The 15,764-nt window shown below is 37.1% G+C and overlaps 1 protein-coding gene across 2 annotated transcripts in view; it reads right to left on the minus strand.

Moving 5' to 3' along the window:
• Window positions 1–4,615: 4,615 nt before the first annotated feature.
• ACMSD (aminocarboxymuconate semialdehyde decarboxylase) overlaps window positions 4,616–15,764 on the minus strand; it is a 54,175-nt gene continuing 43,026 nt past the window's right edge. For both annotated transcript variants that reach the window (XM_047083947.1, XM_047083948.1), the window contains 2 exons: window positions 8,871–8,969; window positions 4,616–4,678 (listed from right to left, as the gene is read on the minus strand). In XM_047083947.1, the coding sequence (XP_046939903.1) occupies window positions 4,616–4,678; window positions 8,871–8,969 (162 nt within the window). The remainder of the gene's footprint in view (window positions 4,679–8,870; window positions 8,970–15,764) is intronic.

The raw sequence follows: 15,764 nt of genomic DNA on the forward strand, positions 1-15,764 counted from the left end.
CATGAGCAGGGGAGGGGCAGAGAGAGAGGGAGACACAGAATCTGAAGCAGGCTCCAGGCTCTGAGCTGTCAACACAGAGCCCAACACGGGGCTTGAACTCACGGACTGAGATCATGACTTGAGCTGAAGTTGGACACTTAACTGATTGAGCCATCCAGGAGCCCCTTAGCATTTAAAAAAAAATGTTTTTAATGTTTTTTCCTTTGGCTATTTTTAATTGGAATTTCATTATTATTATTATATTATTATTATTATTATTATTATTGGTGTAAACTTGTATAAGTTCTTAATTTATTTTGGATATTAACCGCTTATTGGATATATCATTTGCAAATATCTTCATTTTGTTTTTTTGGTGGTTTCCTTCACAATGCAAAAGCTTTTTATTTTGATGTGGTCCCAGTAGTTTATTTTTGCTTTTGTTTCCTCTACCTGAGAAGACATACATACAAAGATGCTGCTGAGATTGATGTCCAAGAGATTAGTGCCTATATTTTCTTCTAGGAGTTTTATGATCTCGGATCTTGAATCCAGTTTGAGTTCACTTTTGTGTCTGGTGTGAGAAAGTTGTCCACTTTCATTCTTTGGCATGTAGCTGTCCAGTTTCCCCAGAACTGTTTATTGAAGAGATTGTCTTTTCCTCATTGTATATTTTTGCCTCATGCCTTGTAAGCATGAGTTTATTTCTGGGTTCTATTCTGTTCCATTGATCTATGTGTCCATTTTTTATACTGTTTTGATTACTACAGCTTTGTAGTATATCTTGAAATTTGGGATTGTGATACCTCCAGCAAGTTCGGCTGCCCATTGCTTGAAAAGCCATTACTCAAGAGCAAATTTTTTCGTTTGTTTTTTAAAAGTTTATTGATTTATTTTGAGAGAGAGAGAGCGCATGTGCATGACCAGGGGAGGAGCAGAGAGAGAGAGGGAGAGAGAGAATCTCAAGCATGCTCCCCACTGTCAATGCAGCTCTGGTCATAGGGCTGGATCCCATGAACTGTGAGATCATTACCTGAGCTGAAATCAAGAGTTGGACACTCAACTGATTGAGCCACTCAGGTGCCACTCAAGAGACAAATTTTGATTAGAAAGGAATTTGAGCTTTAATCTGAAGGCTGGCAACCTGAGGAGAAGGTGAACTCTTGTCCAAAAGCTGACTCCAAGGGGCCTCTGGGTGGCTCAGTTGATTAAGTGTCCAACTTAGGCTCAGGTCATCATCTCGTGGTCAGTGAGATCGAGCCCTGCGTTGGGCTCTGTGTTGACAGTGTGGAGCCTGCTTGGGATTCTCTGTCTTCCTCTCTCTGCCCCTCCCCCACTCACACTCTATCTCTTCCTCTCAAAATTAATAAATAAATCTTTATTTTATTTTTTAAATGTTTATTTTTTGAGAGTGTGCACATGCAAGAGATAGAGATAGATAGAGTGAGAGAAAATCTGAAGCAGGCTTCCGGCTCTGAGCTGTCAGCACAGAGCCTGATACAAGGACCACAAACCATGAGATCGTGACTTAACCAACTCAGCCACCCAAGCATCCCACTAAATAAAACTTTAAATTAAAAAAAACGAAACAAAAGCCAACTCCGAGGTTTCTGCCTGGTGCAGGAGTTTTTAAAGAAGTTTAGGGTGGTTAATCAGCAAACAGTGCAGTGGCCTGCAACCTTTCTTGATTATGTGAAGACTTGATGCTAGCTACAAAAGTTATCTCAGTGTTTGTGGGTTGTGCAACAGAGTCTGGTTCTTGTTTCATGATATGCAGTAGTACTCTGTTCTTTCTGCAGAGAAGGGCTGGGTTTACAGATAACAATGAGAGGTCAGTAAAATCATTTGAGTGGCATAAAAAAAAAAACACTTTGCTAAAAAAATTTTAGGCTAATGAGAAAGCCTAGGTGGCTTCAAACAGAATTGCTGGCTTCTGTGACCTGGGAAAGTTCTGGTCCTTATTCCTCAAGATCAGTGGTCTGCAAATCTCGAAGAAAGTAAATTAGTTCTGTTACAGATCAAGGGACTCAGGTCAGCAAGTAAGGAATGTTTTATCTTGAGGCAAGTTAACACATAAGATCATCTGGAGTGCTGTTACCTTTGATGGGGATTGCATTAAATCTATAGATTGCTTTGGGTAGTATGCACATTTTAACAATGTTGATTCTTCAAATCTATCAGTATGTAATAGCTTTCCTTTTGTTTGTGTCAGTGTTTTGTAGTTTTCACAGTGCAGGTCTTTTACCTCTTGGTTAAGTTTATTCTTGGATATTTTATTTTTTATCAGTTTCTAATAGTTTTTTGGTGGAGTCTTTAGGATTTTCTATATATAAGATCTGCAAATAGTGAGTTTTACTTCTTCCTTACCAATTTGCATGGCTTTTACTTCTTTTTGTTGTCTGAGCTGTGGCTAGGACTTTGAGGACTATGTTGAATAAAAGTAGTGAGAGTGGGTATCCTCTTGATACTGACCTTAGAGGAAATGCTTTCAGTTTTTCACCATTGAGTATGATGTTGGTTGTGGGTTTTTCATATATGGCTCTTACTAGATTGAGGTATGTTTCCTCTAAACCCACTTTGTTGAGAGGAAAACGTCCCACTTTTAAACTGGGTAAAAGATCTGAACACACATCTCACAAAGAAGATATACAGATGGCAAATAAGCATACGAAAAGATTTTCAACATTTTTATGTCATAAGGGTGTTCTTAGTAGTAGTTTATCACTGCAAAAGAGTGGAAGCATGACTGTCCTTGAATTGAATTGCAATGTAATACTGTTCAGCTAGTAAAAGGAAGAAGGCATCCAAGTGTTGAAAGGGAAACAAAACAAAACTGTCAACTAAGAATGCCTGGCAAAGTTGTCCTTCAGAATTGAAAGATAAAGAAATTTCCGGACAAAGACAATCTCAAGGAGCTCCTCACCACTAGACTGGCCTTACACGAAATGTTAAAGGGACTTCTTTAAGCTGAAATTAAAGGGTACTAATTAGTAACAGAAAACATATGAAAATATAAATCTCACCGATAAAGGTAAGTATGTAGTAAAAAATCATAATAATCTAATGTTGCAAAGGTGTTGGGTTAATCACTTCTAAATCTTGTGTGAAGGTTAAAAGAAAAGCATTATTAACTGTAACTATAATAATTTGTTAATGGATACATAAGATAAAAAAATGTAAACTGTGGTATGAAAGACATAAAACGTGGGGGCTGAGTTTAATTGTAGAGCTTTAGAATGCATCCAAACTTAAGTTATCAACGAAGATAGACTGTTATAAAAAGAAGGCAGCTTAAATGTGGAATGGTCACCAAGGTATTCAGTAGAAAAAACAAGCAAGATGCCACTGTCTGGGTAAAATGAACAAAGGAATCTGCACATGTAAGTACTTGTATTGTCCTAGATGATCTCTGCAAGAATATCCAAAAGAACAGTTAAAATGGGTTCCTTTTAGGATAGGTTGAATTTGATCTTTTTGAGCTCTTCTAATATATTCATGTATTGACTTTTCAAAAAAACTTAAAAATTACATGCCAATACTGAACTCTTGGTTTTCTGAACTAATGGAAGGGAAAAGAACTATGAATGAATACAAGGCAAGAGGGTAATTTTGAAAAATTATATTTGGTTTTTAGAATTCAGCCAGAGGTACATGAACCACAGATGTTCATCACCCCCTCCAAGACCAAGTTCATTTTCAGGAGCCCAGATGAGACCACCATAAATGAAGTAAGTAGAATAAGGCTACACTGGTATCACTCTGCTCAATCTCCATAACTATCTTTACACATTTTGCTCAGTATTTTAAATTAAAAGAGCTTCTGGTAAAGGTAAATTATAGACTGGAACTGTTTTCCAGAATAGGTAAGTTCTCATTCAGTTTGAAACCCCTGTTCTTATAGTTTTGCCCCTTTGTCTATTTCCTATCCTCCAACTCTGAACAAGCCTTTCTATCCTTAGAGACTCAGCCCAACTTCTGTGCAGATCTGCTCCAGTTTGAACCCAAATGAATTTTTCTTACTGAAACTTCTATAACTCCTAATATATTGTTTAGTAATTATTCCATGAACATGTGTCTTGCCTCTTTAATTGGACTATAAACTCTCTAGGGATTATGGGATATATTATATATATGTATGTATATATGTGTATATATATGTATGTATATGTGTGTGTGTGTGTGTGTGTACATATCACTTATTTTTTTGGACTCTAAAGCATTCCCAGTCCAGTTGTGGACCAATGGAAGGTGTTAAAAGTGAATGAAAACAGGTTATTTGGGCCCCATTCACATATACTTGCTCAAAGTGGAGAACCTACCTCAGCCCTCCAGGATGAGTCTGGTTTTGGTCTTTCTCCATATAAATCATGAATGACATTTGGTTTTTATTTCTGCCATTAATTTAAAAAGCGCTGGGAAAATCATTTTTGATTTGCACATGAAATAATATATTGCTTTTCAGAATGAAAACAAATTCTGTGACTCATTTTTGTTATGAATAATTTAGAACATTTGTGTATATCCTATTTCTGGATAAAATAGTTCAAAATAAGATTTTAGTAATGCATGTGTGATACATATTTAAAAACAAAAATAAAATATCTTCTTGAATGTTTGTCTTTGTAGTAAATGCAAGTCATTCAAATTGTTTTCTCTCAAGACCCAAAAATGCTAGGGCATTGCCAGCTTTGAGTCTATCCTGCAAAAGAAAAAAAAGTTTTATTTTATTTTATTTTGTTTTGTTTTTGAGGGGGGTGGGGCAGAGAGAGAGAGAGAGAGAGAGGGAGGGAGAATCTTAAGCAGGCTCCACACTCAGCCAGAAGCCCAGTGTGGGCCTCAATCCCATGACCCTGGAATCATGACCTGTGCTGAAGTCAAGAGTGGGATGCTCAACCAACTGAGCCACCCAGGTGCCCCAAGGTTTTTTTTTAAAGCATTATTTAATGGTTGTTTTAAAATACTTATTGAGTGTCTTTATCAGGTTTTTAAAAGATGAATTTCCCAATGTGAGAGAAAAATATTAGCAAGTTAAACAATGAATCTCTTGACCCCTGTTTTGCCCCACTATTTGAAATCTGTTTCAAACTTGGTCATGGGAACAAAGGAGAATTATAAGGGGGGAGAGCTCTCTTAGGAAAAAACGCCTTTCTTTGGAAACCTCTGCAGGACCCTCTAGTGGGTTTCAAGGACTATTTAGAGGCAAATACAGTTGACCCTTCAACAACAGGAGTTTGAACTGTGTAAGTTCACTTACATTTGGATTTTTTTGAATAAATATATTGGAAAAATTTTTTGAGATTTGTGACAATTTGGAAAAACTCGCAAACTGTGTAACCTAAAAGTAGTGAAAAGTTTTTTAAAAAGTTAGGTGTTATTGTAACATTACGGTGCATAATACATGTAATATACAAAATATGTGTCAATTGACTGTGTTATTGGTAAGGCTTGTGGTCAACAGCAGGCTATTTGTAGTTAAGTTTTTGGGGGGGTCAAAGGTTATACATGAATTTCGATGTAGGAGTTAGCATCCCTAACTCAGTGTTGTTCAAACGTCAACTGCATAGAGAAAAGGTACACTGTAGGTCTGTGGGACAGGAGAGCTGGAAACAGTGCCCAGAAATCTTGTAGCCATCCTCCAGTTTCTAGGCATATGTGTTATCTCTTCACATGGCCCTGAATAAAAGGTAAGCTCTTTTGGTGCAAGAAAAGTGACAGATGAAGCACCTCAGAATATGGTACAAGTATGTATATTTATAGATTTCAGATGAGAAAAGGACTCTGAAATTTTTCTTCACTTTCTTCCCAGTTATAGACTCGGTCGGCTCCACAAAGAAACTCCTGTGACTTAAGGGGTAACTTTTGTGATACCCTAATTGATATATGTCCAGCTTGCAAAGGGCAGGCAAGAATGGAAGGAAATGTATGGAGTTGTGTAACATTTGTGGATATTAATGCATTTCAGTGTATCTTAACGGCTTCAGAGTTCTCAAACAGCCTTGGAGAGTGGGTGATTTGAGCAGGGACCTCTTATTCAGGGTTCTTCCTTGATCCACACTTGGACCATTCCCTCTAAAGAAAGCTTTTAGAAGTGACTCCTGCTGCTCTGAGAAACTGTGTGCTTTACCTTTACAAATAGGTTGGTACCAACTACCGTTTGAAGAAGATACATTTTGGCGTGTTGGATTTGGGATTGGGTCCATGTGCTGTAATCCAACGGTTAATATTGCCTTTGGTAAATCACCCAGCATCCAAATCTTGTATTCCTCCTCTGCATCTGCATGCTGGAATGCAACTACCTGTCTACCTCCCAGTGTTGTTATGGTCATCAAATGGGTTTGTTTATTTCATTTAAAAAATGTTTTAGTGAGATTTACCTTCATATGGCTCAAAATTCGAAAGATACAAAATGGATGCTTCCTTTCACTACTGCCACCCAACCAGTACTTTTTCTTCCCAGAGTTATTAGTTTCTTGTCTGTTTTTTCCAAACGTATTTATGCATATATAAGCAAATACTTGTATTTAGGTATATAGGTTTTTTCATAAATGGTTAGTATATTATACACAAATGGAAGTACACAATATGTGTTGTTTTGTACCTTGCTTTTTAAACTTAATATATCTTGGAAATTGATTTTTAATTTTTTTATACATTCCATTGTATGGATATATTATTGTTTAACTATTCCCCTATAGATTCTTTTCAGTCTTTTATTGTAAACAGTGTTACAGTGAGCAGTCTTTTAAGGAATGTCATGAATTTGTGACAGTGTAAAATTTTCATGCAAGAGTTTTTAAAAACTTTGACCTTAAAAGTCATAAGCATGGGGGCGCCTGGGTGGCTCAGTTGGTTAAGTGACTGACTCTTGATTTTGGCTTAGGTCATGATCTTGAACCCATGGTGGGTTCCATGCTAACAGTGCAGAGCCTGCTTGAGATTCTCTCCACTCTGTCTGCCCCTACCCCTGCTCATACTTTCTCTCTCAAAATAAATAAAGAAATATTATCATCATAGCACATAAAATTAAAAAACTAGAGGTATAAAATAATAGTAATTATTATTCCATTAAAGTTTTGTAAGTTCTTTTTTTTTTTTTTTTTAACTTTTTTTGAGAGAGTGAGAGAGCACAAGCAGGGGAGAGGCAGAGAGAGAAGGAGACAGAATCCCACGCAGTCTCCACACTGTCAGTGCAGAGCCAGGTGTGGGGCTTGAACCCACGAACTGTGAGATCATGACCTGAGCCAAAATCAAGAGTCAGATGCTTAACAGATTGAGCCACCCAGGCGCCCCTCCATTAAAGTTTTAATCGGGATACTTAGGATAATTTGATTTCAGTTTAATTTTGGTTACCTTTATAGAAAGTTTTTCATTTTCAATGTTTGTTGCAAAAAGAAAAATAAAAAAAAAAAACCTTACTACATACAGCTTCCTACTTTATTTGTTTATGTTTAAGCTAACTTAAATGTTTATTCTGAGAGAGAGAGTGGATGTGCATGAGTCGGGGAGGGGCAGAGAGAGAGGGAGAGCGAGAATCCCAAGCAGGCTCCACACTGTCAGCATAGAGCCCAATGTGGGGCTCAGACCCACCAAGCGCGAGATCATGAGCTAAGCCAAAATCAAGAGTTAGACACTTAGCCAACTGAGCCACCTAGGCACCATGCTTCCTACTTTAAATAAGTGAATATTTAACAATCCAAGACTTTCAGTGCTTTACGATGGGTAAGTGGCAAAGGGGAGACTTTCTGTAGAAAGCAGTCTGAAGTTTCCCAGTTAATAATTGTCCCTGTCTTCATCTTTGGCCACCCTTGACCCCAGTTGTGATTAATGGTGAGGCCCTTAGGAAGAACTTGTTCTGTTGAGGGGTATTGGTGAGGAAGGGAAGAGGATGACAAAGGAGAGGGGATCTGGGGACACAGCATCTCATTATAAACTCATTTGACTTCATAAGCCTAAAGGGCAGAATAGGCAGTGGCAGCATTATAGCACATTTTAGTATCATTTACCCACCCTAAAAGTCAAATGCCGAAAGAAGAAAATTGTTACTTGAGAGTTCTGGTTCTTTGAGTTCTGTTAATCAAGACTTTAGTCTTAAGATCCAAATAATGGGAATCATTACAATTTTTGAGATTGGTAGATTTGTTACAGAAATATTAAAGGAAAAACTTAGGCATTTTTCCTATTCATCTAACATGTAAACATAAATGTGTTATTGTGATATGCTTCTTGACAGTTTTCTTTCTCTGCTTTATGAATTTAGTTGTACTAGGTTGGCTTTCAGCTTTTTAAAAAAGTAGTTAAAAAAATTTGAATTCCAGTTAGTTAACGTACACTGTTGTATTAGTTTCAGGTGTATAATATAGCGATTCAGTAGTTTTACTTGGTCCTCATCAAGATGTTGTACTCTTAATCCCCTTTACCTGTTTTACCCATCCCCCAACCTACCTCACTGTGGTAACCATCTGTTTGTTCTCTATAGTTAAGAGTCTGTTTTTTGGTTTGTTTCTTTTTTTTCTGCTTTGTTCATTTGTTTTGTTTCTTAAATTCCATATATGACTAAAAATCATATGGTGTTTGTCTTTGACTGACTCATTTCATTTAGCATTATACTCTAACTCCATCCATGTTATTGCAAAAGGCAAGATTTCATTCTTTTTTTATGGCTGAGTAATATAGATATGTGTGTGTGTGTGTACACACACACACACACACATATATAAACCACATCTTCCTTTGCTCTTTAATAGTTTTGCTATTTCCAGTAACAGTTCTAGGAATATTAGGTGTAATGTTTCCCTTGTTCTTTGTTGTCACGTATCAAAGTACATACTCTGAAACCAAAGAATTAGAGCAGGAAAACTCAGGAAGGAGACCATGAAGTAAAAGGCATATACCTTTGTTTCTGCATCAAATTCTTCTATGGACTCTATTAATTTTCCAGGTTCCAGCTCCCCTAGTGGAAAGGGGTAATCAGTTCCCAAAATGACTTTATCCTGAAAAAAATTTTTTATAGAGCATCAAAGAACCTCCTCTAAATACAATTATATTAACTTATTACAAGCACTCCTATGATAAAATAACAAATTCCTTCCAGTTAATAGAAACAAACTGATCTAAAATGTTAAAGATTTAATGAATTCAAAACGTATTCTGACATTTTCTCCAGCAGGTGTCGCTATTGGGTTTCTTAAAGTTGCAAATCAACCTCCATCCTCCCTTTTTAAAATAATATATAATTCTCAAATATAAGAAGCAAGTATTTATTCAATAAAGCATGCTGATATCTTTAGATAAAATAAAGATTCTGTATTTCTTAGAATGACATGTTGCAATTGATCCTATATATATATATACGTATATATATATATATATATATATATATATATATATATATATGGGATATCCCATATCCCATATATATGGGATATATCCCATATATATATCCCATATGTATATATTTTAAAGACTTTATTTTTAAGTAATCTCTACACTCATTGTGGGGCTTGAACTCACAACCCTGAGACCAAGAGTTCCATGCTCCATGGACAGAACTAGCCAGGCACCCCTGGTCCCATGATTTTTGAAAACATACTAGAGTTAGGAGGGAGAAAATAAGAAACAACTGGATAAAAAGTAAAGACAAACAAAAACCAATGCCCAAATAATTCCTATCTCTATAAACTGAACCATTGTCTTTTTTTTTTTAATTTTTTTTTTCAACGTTTATTTTTGGGACAGAGAGAGACAGAGCATGAACGGGGGAGGGGCAGAGAGAGAGGGAGACACAGAATCAGAAACAGGCTCCAGGCTCTGAGCCATCAGCCCAGAGCCTGACGCGGGGCTCGAACTCACGGACTGCGAGATCGTGACCTGGCTGAAGTCGGACGCTTAACCGACTGCGCCACCCAGGCGCCCCTGTCTGTTTTTTTTTTTTTTTTTTTTAATGATGTAGCTTGAATCTCTATTTGATACTTTGTACAACAAAGTACAAAGGCTTGTCCATCTACAAATACATAAAGTGGTATGTCAAGCAATGTGTTAGAATCTGGATTATCCTGGCCAGCAAACAGAAACGTTCTCTGTCTTCAGAGAACTTGTAATTCGGTAAAAAAGAGTGACATTAAATCAATAATGGAAGTCTATGAAAATAAAATAAGAAAAACACATTTTCAACCAGAAATTTTACTTCTAGAAATGTGTTCCACTAATACACTTGTAATGGAAATATATGTGAGAAAATTAATTGCAACATTATTTGTAGCATCAAAAGACTAGCAAACTAAATTATAGCGTATCTAAGAAATAAAGAGGAATGAGGAATACTTACCTATGTTGAAATGGAATAATCACTGAGTTATATTGTAAGGTAGAATGATATTGAAGTTAAATTGTAAAGAGAAAAAAGTCTAGGACAATGTATCTGCTATGCTCATATTTCTGTTTTTAATAAGGAATATATAGATACGCAAATGAATGTTTGTATGTATGCAGTCTATTTAAGGAATTGTACTCAAGAAACAAGTAACATTAGTTGCCTCTGGAAAAGAACATTAGGGTTTGGGGATGGAGCAGATCCCTTCGCCCCCTTTTGGAATGTAATTAGCTTAATACAAATATACCTTTTAAAAATATATAATTCAGTGGGTTTTAATATATTTTTGAATTTGTGTAATCATTTCCATCATCTAATTCCAGAACATTTTTATCATACCAAATTTAATCCCATACCTGTTAGCAGGCACTTTCCATTCCCTCTTTCTTCCCTTCCTAGGGTAAACTAATTTACCCTAGGAATTGCCTGCTCTGGACATTTTATGTAAACAGAATAATGTATTATGTTGCCATCTTTTGTTTAGTGTACTATTTTCAAGGTCATCCATGTTGTAGCCTAAATCAGTACTTCTTTCCTTTTTATGTGGAATAATATTCCATTGTATAGATGTACCATGTTTATCTGCTTACCAGATAATGGACATTGGGTTGTTTCTACTTTTTGGCTATTATGATAATGCTGCTCTGAATACTTTTTAAAAAAATTTTTATTTATTTTGAAAGTGAGAGAAAGCATGAGTGGAGGAGGGGCAGAAAGCGAGCAGGTGAGAGAGAATCCCAAGCAGGCTCTGTGCTGTGTGCAGATTTCATGACTGAGAGATCATGACCTGAATAGAAATCAAGAGCCAGATGCTTAACTGGCCGAACCACCCAGGCACCCCTCCTCTGAACATTTTTGTGCAAGTTTTTACATCAACATGCTTTCATTTCTCCTAGATATACACTTATCAGTGGGGTTGCTGGGTCATGTGGTAAGTCCATGTTTAACATTTTGAGGAGCTACTTTTCACAGTGGATGCAGCATTCTGCATTCTGACCAGGAATGTCTGAGGATTCTAATTTCTCCAAGTCCTCATCAACACTTGCTATTGTCTGTCTTTTTAATTATAGCCATCATAGATATAAAATAATATCTCACTGTGGTTTTAATTTACATTTCTCTAATGAATAATTATCTTGAATATCTTTTCATGTGTTCATTGGTCATTTTATGTCATTGGAGAGATATCTATTCAGAACATTGTGTCTATTCAAGCCCATTTATTTTTTTATAGTTGAGTTGTAAGAGTTTTAAAATATTTTCTGAATGTTAGAGGTTTATCAGATATATATCTACAGATATTTTGTTAATTCTGTGGGTTATCTTTTCATTTTATTAGAAGTATATATGAAGTACAAAAGTTTTTAATTTTGATGAAGTCTAATTTATCTAAAAACTTTGGTTCCTTATGCTTTTGGTGTCGTATTTAAGAAACTGTTGCCTAATCCAAGGTCACAAAGATTTACAACTATATTTTCTTCTAAGTGTTTGTAGTTTTCATTTGTCCATTTAGGTCTCTGATCTATTGGGGTTCATTTTTATGTGGGATATAAATAAGCGGTACAACTTAATTTTTATTTTTGTTTTTTTGCATGTGGATACCCAGTTATTTTCCTGCTATAAGTTGAAAAGACTATTCTTTCCTCATTTAATTCCATTGGCACCTCTGTTCAAAATCAGTTGATCTTTGTGTCTGCCCTATGCTAGTACTACACAGTTTTGACTACTGTAGCTGTGTAAAAAGTTGTGAAATTAGAAGTGTGAGTCCTTCAACTTTGTTCTTCTTTTTACATTGGTTTTGGCTATTTTGGGTCTGTTGCTTTTACATATGAATTTTAGGATCAGCTTGTCAATTCTGCAACAGAAAAAAAAGGCACCTGGATTTTTGATAGGGATTGCATTGAATCTGTAGGTCAATGTGGGGACTATTGCCATTTCACAGTATGGAGTTTTCCAATCAGTGAACATGAGATGTCTTTCTTTTAAGTTTTTATTTAAATTCCAGTTAGTTAACATACAGTGTAATATTAGTTTCAGGTGTCCAGTATAGTGATTTAACATTTCCATGCATCACCCACTGCTCATCACAACAAGTTCACTCTTTAATGAACATGGGATGGCTTTTCATATTTTTTTAATGTTTATTTATTTTTGAGAGAGAGAGAGAAGAGAGAGAGAGAGAGAGTGAGCAGAGGAGAGGCAAAGAGAGAGGGAGACACAGAATCTGAAGCAGGCTCTAGGCTCTGAGCTGTCAGCACAGAACCAGATGTGGGGTTCAAACTCACGAACTGCGAGATCATGACATGAGCCAAAGTCAGTCGCTTAACTGACTGAGCCACCCAGGCACCCTGGAATGTCTTTTCATTTATGTAGGTCTTTAATTTTCTTTAGCAATGTTTTATAGTTTAGTGCCCAAGTCTTGCACTTCTTTAGTTGGATTTATTCCTACGTATTTCATTCTTTTGAATGCTATTATAGATGAAATTTATAATATGGATTATTTTTATGGATTTTTCATTGCTAGTATATAGAAATATGATCAAGTTTTATATATTTATTTTGTTACCTACAGTCTTGCCGAATCTGTTTATTAGCCCTAATGGTTTATTTGTAGATTCTTTAGAATTTTCTTTTTTTTTTTTTAATTTTTTAATGTTTATTTATTTTGGAGAGAGAGAGACAGAGTGTGAGTGGGGAAGGGGCAGAGAGAGAGAGAGAGAGAGAGAGAGGGAGACAAAGAACCAGATGCAGGCTCCAGGCTCCACGCTGTCAGCGCAGAGCCTGACCCAGGACTCAAACTCACCAGCCATGAGATCATGGCCTGAACCAAAGTCAAACGCTCAACTGACTGAGCCACCCAGATGCCCCCCATTTCTTTTTTTAATTTTGTAATATTTATTTATTTTGGGAGAGAGAGAGACAGTGTGTGAGCAGGGGAAGGGCAGAGAGAGAGCATAGGATTTTCTATGTATAAGGTCATGTCATCTGAAATATTTATGCTTCTTCCCTCCCAATCTGGATGCCTTTTATTTATTTTCCTTCCCTAATTTCCCTGGCCAGAATCTCCAGTGCATCATTAAATAGAAGTGGTGAGAGCAGAACCTTTCAGTTCACCATTAAGTGTGTTAATGTTAGTTAGTTGCGGATTTTTTTTTTTTTAATTTTTTTTTCAACGTTTTTATTTATTTTTGGGACAGAGAGAGACAGAGCATGAACGGGGGAGGGGCAGAGAGAGAGGGAGACACAGAATCGGAAACAGGCTCCAGGCTCTGAGCCATCAGCCCAGAGCCTGACGCGGGGCTCGAACTCACGGACGGCGAGATCGTGACCTGGCTGAAGTCGGACGCTTAACCGACTGCACCACCCAGGCGCCCCAGTTGCGGATTTTTAATAGATGCTCTTTATCAGGTTGAGGAAGCTCTCTTCTAGTTGTTGAGTGTTTTTATCATTAAAGGCTGTTGGATCTTGCTTAGTACTTTTCCTGCGTCTATTGAGATGATTTTGTAGTTTTTGTTCTTTATTAATATGCTATTGATTGGTGTGTGTGTGTGTGTGTGTGTGTGTGTGTGTGTCTGTTGAAAAACCTTGTGTTCCTGGGATAAATCCCAGTAGGTCATAGTGTATAATTCTTTTTATCTGTTGCTAGATTGAGTTTAATAAATATCATTGGGGAAATTTGCATCTGTATTCATAAAGGATATTAGCCTGTAGTTTTCTTGTGATTACTTGGTCTGGTTTTGGTATCAGTGTGATGCTGGCTTCATAGAATAAGTTAGGAAGTGTTTCCTTCATTTGTATTTTTTCAAACGATTTGTGATGGATTGAAGTGGTTGTAATTCTTTTTAAATTTTTCGGTAAAATTCACCAGTGAAGCCATCTGGTCCTGGGCTTTTCTTTGTGAGACATTTTAAAATTACGAGTTTAACCTCTTTACTTGTTATGGGTCTGTTCAGATGTCCTTTTTCTTCTTGAGTCAGTTTCTGTCATCTTTCTAGGAATTTCTCCATTTCATTTAGGTTATCTGATTTGTTAGCATATATTTGCTCATAGTTTTTTCCTATAATTCTTTTTATTTCTGTAAGATCTGTAGTAATGGCCTCTCTTTCATGTCCAATTTTAAGGTTATTTTTAAGTCTTTTTTTTTTTTTCAGTTTATTCATTGTTGAGAGAGAGAACAGGGGAGTGTCAGAGAGAGAGTGGAAGAGAGAAAACCCATGCAGGCTTCACTGTCAGTGCAGAGCTTGATGTGGGGCTCGAACTCATGAACTATGAGATCATGACCTGAGCCAAAATCAAGTGTCAGATGCTCAACCGACTGAGCTACGCAAACACCCTCGTTACAGCCTTTCTAGGAGAAGGATCCCATCATTGTCCCCTGTGGGAGGCCGGGCCCCGGTGCCAGGCTGAGACCAGGTCGAGCAACGGCTCCCTGTTGACTCAGCCAACCCGGTGGTTCCCCCTCCCATTCCCCCACTTTCAAGGGCATACAAAAGCCTTGTCAAGGCTGAGAAAGTTAATTCCTGAAGCCTGTGGTCTGCAGGTGTTGGCAGTAATGTTTCCCCCCTTTTTTCTACCCCCGGTCAAATAGAAACAAACATGGGGACTGTGTTTTGCTAGCAATCTATCAACAAGGTCTTGTGACCCGTTCAGAAAGTTCACAAGGTACACAGAACTAAATGTTTTGGCTGGCAGTGATCATGTGAAACCTGTTTATTCTTAGAATGACCTGATCCATAAGAGTCTTACATTATAAAAGATTGTGTACAGCAACAATAAAGCCATCACTTGGGCCATCAGCCCAGGGGACCCTCCTGTTCCCAAACTGTCTTCTCTTCTCTCTTTTTTTCTTACATTCCCCTACCCTCAGGACCCTGATCTCGGTGTTTGTTATGCCGGTCGCGACAGTCCCCATTCAACAGACGAGGAAACAGAGATGAAAACTAACTTGCTTAGAGTTGCACAGCTAGTATGTGGTAGAGCCAGGCTTGTGTCTCCATTTCTTCCACTCAGCTAAGAAGTGGGATAGAAATTATCTCTAGCTCTGAGCCAAAGGCCTGGTACAGAGTAGATGTTTATTGAATTAAATTGGACCACTACTATAATTTTATAACTGATTCCGGTCTCATCCATTTTAATCAATATCTAACAGTGGAGAGAGTGCTGATTTGAATATAAATCTGATCATGCCACATCCCTGCTCAAGCTCTTTCAATAATTTCCTCTTGTCCAGAAGGTGCAACCCAAATTACTTAGCAAGGAACAAAATGCCCCCAGTAAATGTGAGAAAAAAAGTTGTCCCAAATCTAAACTGGGGCAGAGCTTAGTGGCCTGATATGGCTATCTATTCTGCCTGGTGAATAATGAGCATTCTTTTTTTAAAAATTGAGGCATAATTGATGTATAACATTATGTTAGT

Source organism: Lynx rufus, unplaced genomic scaffold (assembly GCF_022079265.1).
Source record: "Lynx rufus isolate CCGP_SWC_20201006 ecotype Redwood Valley unplaced genomic scaffold, mLynRuf1.p SCAF_2, whole genome shotgun sequence".
In the NCBI taxonomy this organism is placed as follows: Eukaryota; Metazoa; Chordata; class Mammalia; order Carnivora; family Felidae; genus Lynx; species Lynx rufus.